The sequence below is a fragment of the Capsicum annuum genome, chromosome 7 (assembly GCF_002878395.1).
Source record: "Capsicum annuum cultivar UCD-10X-F1 chromosome 7, UCD10Xv1.1, whole genome shotgun sequence".
Taxonomy (NCBI): Eukaryota; Viridiplantae; Streptophyta; class Magnoliopsida; order Solanales; family Solanaceae; genus Capsicum; species Capsicum annuum.
In genome coordinates, this window is record NC_061117.1 from 1,067,241 (window position 1) to 1,075,798 (window position 8,558).

General features: G+C 34.1%; 1 protein-coding gene across 1 annotated transcript; it reads left to right on the top strand.

Moving 5' to 3' along the window:
- Positions 1-1,490: 1,490 nt before the first annotated feature.
- LOC107877518 lies at positions 1,491-8,529 on the top strand (the record flags this gene model as incomplete). Its single annotated transcript, XM_047415069.1, is given in 4 exon segments — positions 1,491-1,848; positions 2,319-2,902; positions 3,406-3,589; positions 8,060-8,529. Coding segments are annotated over 4 exon segments (1,421 nt in total), but the record flags the coding sequence as incomplete, so codon positions are not given.
- Positions 8,530-8,558: the final 29 nt, after the last annotated feature.

Sequence of the window (8,558 nt, forward strand, 5' to 3'; positions counted from 1 at the left end):
ACTTTTACAATGACATATTGATTTCTCTCAAGTTATTATAACAATTGATATATTGCAATTATCAAACGTGTTTTGTATGAGAGTGCTATTCCATTGGTAAGTTCAATAATTGACATAAATTTTTTGAAATAAAGATCCAACTAATGTAATATTTTTTATTTTAATTACAATACTATGTAAATATATAAAAAAATTTTTTGCTGTATATATATTATATAAGATGTGTCATATATATATATGAAATTTTCTCAACTTCTTTGTGATGAAAAAATGATATTGTCGAATATTTTGAGAATGAATTATGGTGAGATGCATGTAATATTTTGAGAACGGATTATAAGATAACGTTTATGTTTAAGACGTGGTCCACTTGGTAAAAGTAGTTGAGCCAATTAAATGTCGATCACGACACCATAGGCCCTATTGAGCTAGTAGTTGAGTTGGAGGTGACGTGGTAAAAAAAAAGGTCGTACTTTCAGAGGCACAGGCAAAGCAAGAGATTAATATCTTTTTATGTATGTATATACATATATATATAGCATATGATGAATTATATTCCTCTAATAAAAATTACTCCGTTGTCAATAGAGGATAGACAGACGTTGATTATTTTAATTTTTTTTTTCAAAAAAAAGGATGATTAAGATCGGACCTATATTGTGATTTGGTCCAAGAAAAGGGTTGAACCACATTATATTTGTACATTTATATAAATTGTATAGTAGTATATCTTACTAGTAGACCAATTGAATTTGTATCTTCTTACATAATAAGACACATTTTTTTGTGTCCATTTTTTATAATAGTTTAGATTCAAGATTTGATATTTATGAATTTCTACACATAGAGCCCCTATATAATGCAAAATGGTGTGTGTTTATTTTTATTTTTTTATTTTTTCACTTATTGAAATGTAATGCAAAATGGCAACATTTGGAAGAGATCCCAAATTATTTTTTTGGAGTTTAAATTTGAATTATTTTGCATGAGATGTGACTTTTCTACCTGAAATATTTTATTTCAGATGTGATTTTTCTATCTGATTTATCGCCAACTATTTATTCAAAACACTTAATTAACCATGTATAGACCTAGTTGAAGAATGATGATATTGAAAAAAAAAAGGAACAAGTCGATTAGCTTTTTGTATAGACTAGCTCTTTTAACTTCCGACAATCCATATTTCCGATTAGTTTTGATTTTCTTTCTTATTTGTACTGTTACATTCCATAATTATAATATTATATAGATACCTTTTGAATTAACTTATTTTAAGTATTTTTAAATTAAAATAACTTTTAAACACTTTTGAGCAGATTAAAAAAGTACATATAGGTTATAATTACTTAATTTTAAACTAACAGTCTAACATACCTAAAAAAAAAAAAAAAATCAAAAGCCAAAAGTTTATCCAAGTGGATACATACTTGCAAGAAGGAAAAAAAGGGTCACTCTATGACCCCTATAAAATGTTCTTATATAAAGCTCCCACTCTACTACTACATCAATCCATTCAAACAACTAATCTCCACCCCACCCCACCCCACCCCCACACACACAAGGAAAAAGAAAAAAGAAAAAAACATTAAAAAACCTCCCTTCTTTCTCATTTTGCTAGTTGTAATAATTTCTCAACATGTTCATTCTCAACAAACTCCCGAGCTCATGAGATTTGTGCTTCAATGGCCACAAACTTTCTGTACGCAACTGAATAATGCAGAACAACCAGGCAGGTGCACAGAACCAATTCTTCAGCATGATTTCACACTCCATGGACTTTGGCCATCAGATTCAAATGGATATCCCATTTCATGCACTGACACATCAAACCCAGATTGGAAGCAAGTGGTACTGAACTTTCAGACACGAGAGTTATGTTTTATGCACTGACGAGATATTTAAAAAAAAAAAGATATTTATATAACATAATTACATATAAAAAAGTTTATAATAAAGGATTACCTATTGTAAACAACTATTTTTTATCAAACCCGAGTTTTTATACCATTTTAGCGTTTTAATGTTTCTTTAGGTCAAATCTTTGACATTTGAAGTTTTACATGTAATAAGATATTTACATGCATTATCTATTAAATGATCTGATCGTGTAAATATGGTTGCAGTTTACACCGACTATAGAGAAAGACAATGTAAAGCACTTTTTATGTACAATAATTTTCCAACATGTGATAGTAATACACACGTAGGCCAATTGCTTCTATTATCATATCATCGTTTGATGTTTCATGACAAAGTTGTTTACATAGTACTACTTAGTATCCTATTAAATGGTCTGACTGCATAAATATTTTTGACAGTTTACAAAGGCTAGAGAGACCAAACTTCAGAAATTTTGGCCGTCACTGAGAGAGAGAGAAAAATCCCAAAAAGGGGTCGACTGGTCTCTATGGAAGCATGAGTGGCGTGTGCATGGAGTGTGTGGAGGAGCAGCAACAACAGCAGCAGCAATAGTATACTTTGATACAGCAATTAGGATCAATGCAATGATAAGAAAGGGAAACTTGTTTAATTACTTGAAAACAAATGGGATTATTGCATGTGATAGCTTGGCTTTTACTAGAAAAGAAATGGTCGAGGCTATCCAAAAGGTGTTTATTCCTCCGCCTCCGCCTCCGCCTCCGCCTCCTCACGCTCCTCCCCCTCCTCGCGCTCCTCCACCTCCTCCTCCCCCTCCTCCTCCACCTCCACCGAACCTTAATGTTTACCTCTCATGTTATGAATTTGATTCAAAAAGCAAAACTCATGTTTACTTGAATGAGGTTTCATTGTGCACTGATTTGGCTGGCACTAACTTCATCCCATGCCCTCAACAACGTCCTGCTGGAGTAACCACATGTTCTAGCGGAGCTAGGATTATGCTACCTCATCCGAAACCTCAACCGTAAGAATTTAATTCAACGTTTGAGATTAATTTTTAGCTTTGACTAAATTACTACTTCCTCCGTTTTAAAAAGAACGTTCTACTTTGACTTAGCACAAAGTTTAAGAAAATAAACAAGACTTTTGAATCTCGTAGCATTAAATTAAAGTTGTGTCAAATGTATCAAAATGCCCTTTAATCTTGTGGTCTTAAACATGCCACGTGAAAAGTTGAAATTAAAGTATTGTCAAAAAAGGAAAGAGATCATTCTTTTTTAAACAGACTAAAAAGGGAAGTAGGTCATTCTTTTTAAATGGAGGAAGTACTGTATTAAAAATAGATGTTCAACAATACTTGTGCAATTTAAAAAATCAATTGGATAATTTACACATTTCTACCTATTTTCTCCTTAGTTATTAATTATAGTCATTATCCAACACAATTCACTAAGCATTGAATTAATTACTTTCTCCGTTCACTTTTACTTATCACTTTTTGACATGACACACTCATTCTCATTCCAGACAGCTGAGATTTGTGCTTCAATGGCCACCAACTTTCTGTATTGAACTGAACTCACAAAGAGGCAAGTGCAAAGATCCAATTCCTCAGGATAAATTCACACTCAATGGCCTTTGGAGAGCAGATGGACAAGGAAAAATCACTACATGCCAGACTACTAGACCAGCACCAAATTGGAATCAAGTGGTACTGACAGAATTTTTTTTTTTTCAAAAAAATATATATTTATATAATATAATTGCATATAAATTTCTATATATGATAAAGTATTACTTGTGTTTTAAACATTTAATCCCTCCGTTTTAATTTATGTGAGTTAGTTTGACTTGATACGGAATTTAAGAAAGAAAGAGTTTTGAAATTTATAGTTTAGGATAAGTCTAAGATGTTTTTGTGACATATATTATTTTATTAAGAATTTAATAAGATTAACATTTAAAGTTGAATTATTACTAAATAGAGAAATATAATCCTTATAAATTTTCTTATAAGACTCCCACTCTATTGCTTCATCAATCAATCCCCCCTGATACAAGAAAACAAGAAAGTATCAAAACACACTTCAAATCAGTCCATTAATATTAAAGATCCGAGGACCTTTTTGGAGATCACTCTCGGATTTGCTACCAACAAGGAGAATACAAGATTTAATGAAGTATATAACACTCAAAGCAGCATCAACGCATGAAGAACAAGAGGATTACACTAACAATAAACAACGGTTACAACAACACAAGAAACAACAACAAAGATTACACTAGACAAGGGATAGATAGATAGATAGACTACATGAAGGCATAATCTTAAGAACCCAAGAGCTTATTCCACTCTTGGACCCTTAACACTACACACAACAATTCACCTATATCTTACGTTGGCACAAGAGGGACCTCGATCTCTCAAGCATCTAACGTTTTCAAGCTTGAATCCAACACGAGTGATTCCACACTCAAGTTGAAACCTAGTTACAATTTTGGCCAAGGAGGGCCTTTCTCTCAAGAGAAATGTTTCTACATGTTACACTTTCATATTCATCAAAATCTAAGATTAAAAACTCTAAGAGGTTCTATATATAGTGTATTACAAAATAGAATACAAAATGACCACAATACCCCTCAAGGGTGATGTGCCCATCAATTGTAACTTAGGGGCTGTTTTTAGTGCATTTAGGCCCTCTTTTACACTTCACTTGTGCACTTCCTTGGACGGATTCAATACGCACTCATTCTCGTCCATCTTTGTGGTCGTACTCGTATCATCCTCCCCTTTTTGAAAAGGATTTGACCTCGAATCCGTACCTTGTAAATCAAGAGAAGACAAACAAGCACACATCCTCATGACATAAGGGGTTAAGGTTAGCAAAAATAACACATCAACATGCCATGTCAAGGCGGGAAAAATTTGAAGTATAGCCACGAGTCCTTTGTTTTAATCATGAAAAGATTAGTACAATTGCTACAAAGGAAGTTGCTTGGACAAGCATCAAGACAAAAAGAAAATAGGCCGAGAGTCATCCTTTTCCACCCAAAGATGGTGCCGGGATCAAATGGAAAAAATAGCCAACGGCCTAAGCCGAGGCTAGCCCTTCCTTCCCCTAGAATGTCACTCCCACATTCACACACAAAAACATTTTCATACACATGATCTCTATGAACAAAACTAATTGCAATGTTTTTACCACACAAAATGTTCAAAGAGACATGCGCATTATCAAGATCAATTCTATAGACACCATCACTAACTTGAGAATTTTTAAGCACTCCATTTATATGCTCAAGTAATGAACTACATTTAAGAGTAAATTGATCATCATGCACACCAAGAGTACTACCAAGAGTACTCATTTCCGAGACTACACATTCCTTGCCCATAAGAGTACTCTCATCTTCCAAGAAGAGATTTTCATCTTTAGGAGGAGTGTTGTCACACCATAGTGGGTTAGCATATCGGATATAGCCTTCAAGGCAAGCTATACCATCATTTTCTCCACTAGGTCTATTAGGAGTATTTATATCATCTTCAAACAAGACATTAAACCTAACGAGATCATGATCTATCTCACAGACAGATTTGGAACTAGCAAGTGCTTCACTCTCTATAAGTTCACTATCAAGTACCAAAGATGTTTCAATCTCCTCTTTACCTTGGTGTAGATCGGGGCAGCCCACCTCTTCCTTCGGGAAGCTCTCGGCACAAGGTGTTTGGACAAGGGAAGTTGAATTTTGTGGGATAAGTTTAGGTAACAATTGACGTAGTCTTTTCATGTGCCATTTCATTTTTTCAATATCGTTATTGATGCGATCAAACGTGGCATCAAGATTAGTGGTAGCCATGGTACCTAAAGCAAAGGACAATAATAAACAACAAAACAAACTTGTTAGTTCAAAATGCCTCACCACACTCTCACTCTCAGTTTTATCTCACACTTGATTTCACAAGTATTGAAAGTCGGCTTGTACTTCGCGAGTGATTGAGGGTCGAGTCTACTCTTTCCCGGAATAGATTTTCGTTTGAGTTGACTCAAAGAAAATTTGTTTATGGCCTTGAACCAACAAGATACAACGAATTCACAAAAGATAAAAGCACACAAAGAACGTTAACACGAACAAACAAACACAAAACTAATTTACAATCTAGTAGGAGTTTACTAGCTTGTCAATTAGCGTTCAGACCAATCAAACAAAACTACGGAACAATAAAAAGAAACTAAGAAAATCTAAAATTTGAGCCAAAATTATTGCGTGAACAGTAACAATGATGACATGGCAGCACATAATTGGTTGCAGTTTCTAACAATTTTTGTTGTCCAATTTCAAGTCTTGGTCAATTTACAATTTAGGAATTGGTGGGATTTATTTTAAGGAGGGAAATTCAAACAAGTCTTGGAGACTTTTCAAATTCAAGTTTTCAAGACTTTGACTTACTTGTACTTCTCCTTATAACATGGACCGTTATTTTATGGAAAGTTGTTGGAAAGTGATTGAGATGTGATTAACTATTTGATGAGTGATGGTAAGTCTTTCAAGACTAACAAAGCTTCACCCCTTTTTTTCTTCAGCTTTATAGATCTAATGTTCACTTTATATTAACAAGCTATGAAGGTTGTGAAGAACTTCAAGAACAACATCAACAATCACTAAGAACAACCAACAACAATCTCCAAAAACACTACAATTTTCACACGGTCAACTTTCAATTTTCACAATACAATATCTTCAACACTTGGCCAAGACAATTATAATTTCAACAAAATGGTTTCTTAGGCCACCAATAAACAACAATATCACGTGGTCAAGTTTAGAACAACAACAAGATGAAGACCACAATGCCAAAACAGTCCACCGCAACAATGTTTTCAACAACAATTCGGCCAAGCCTTATGTTGACGAAAACAACACCAACAATATAAGCTCAAACTTAGATTTAGTTAGAGTTGAAGAAAACTAACACTAGAAAGAACAAAACAAGTAAAAATCTCGGCCAAGACACAACAATAACACAATTTCGGCCAAGAACACAAAATAGACAGATTTGCTTCTTTTTTTCTGGAATTTTCAGATTTCAATTTTTTTTTCAAGTGAGCTAGCCCAAGATTTGATCTTGTAGGAACAAGATCAAGACATGCTCTGATACCAAATGATACAATAAAACAAGGAAGTATCAAAACACAATCCAAATCAGTCCACTAATCTTAAGAATCCGAGGACCTTTTTGGAGACCACTCTCGGATTCGCTACCAACAAGGAGAATATAAGATTTAATGATGTATATAACACCCCAAAACAGCATCAACACGTGAAGAAGAAGAGGATTACGCTAACAATAAACAACGTTACAACAACAAAGATTACACTAGACAAGGGATAGATAGATAGAAGGCATAATCTTAAAAACCCAAGAGCTTATTCCATTCTTGGACCCTTTAACACTACACACAACAATTCACCTATCTCTTACATTGGCACAAGAGGGACCTCGATCTCTCAAGCATCCAACGTTTCCAAGCTTGAATCCAATACAAGTGATTCCATACTCAAGTTGAAACCTAGTTACAATTTTGGCCAAGGAGGGCCTTTCTCTCAAGAGAAATATTTTTAAGTGTTACACTTTCATATTCATCAAAATCTAAGACTAAAAACCCTAAGAGGTTCTCTATATAGTGTATTACAAAATAGAATACAAAATGACCACAATACCCCTCAAGGGTGAGTTGCCCATCAAGTGTAACTTAGGGGCTGTTTTTAGTGTATTTAGGCCCTCTTTTACACTTCACTTGTGCACTTCCTTGAACGGATTCAATATGCACTCATTCTCGTCCATCCTCGTGGCCGTACTCATATCATCCCCCACATACAACATGGAGAAACTTTTCTTCTTTTTCCTTGATCTCATTTAGTTTAAGACATTCTTAAACTAAAGATATGCATGTCAAAATTCAACTATACCAAAATATTATTTATTATTGTGGTCTTATCATGTCATGCAGAACAAATAAATTAAAATTGATGAAATATAATGTAAGACACTTTCTACCTTAACACGTACAATACAAATTCAACTTGTGATAGTATAGTAGGCCAACAGTTACCATTAATATTAGATCATCGTTCGATGCTTATTATTACAAATGATTTGATTATGTAAATATTTTTGCAGTTTACAGGGACTAGAACAAACCAACTCAAGACATTTTGGCAACCACTTAAACAAAACTCCCAAGAACGGGACCCGTGGATTGAGCAATGGCAGTTGCATGGATGCATAGAGAAAGAAGCAGAAAAATACTTTGAAACAGCAATAGAGATCAACAAAATGTTCAAACAGCGAAACTTGTTCGAATACTTGAAAACAAGTGGGATTATTGCAAGTGATACCTCGGGTTATTTGAAGAATGATATTGTTGTGGCCATCCAAAAAGTGTTTGATAATAATGTTCCATTTAATGTTTACCTCACATGTTTTGATCCAAAAATACAGGATGGCTTTGTTTACTTGAAGGAGGTTACACTGTGCACTGATTTTTTTGGCACTAGCTTTCTTTCATGTCTACCGCAACCTGATGAGGGAATAAAAACTTGTTCTGTAACTGGAGCTAAGATTAGGCTGCCTCTTCGAAAACCTCAAAAGTAAGAATTTAGTTCTCTAAAAATTTACT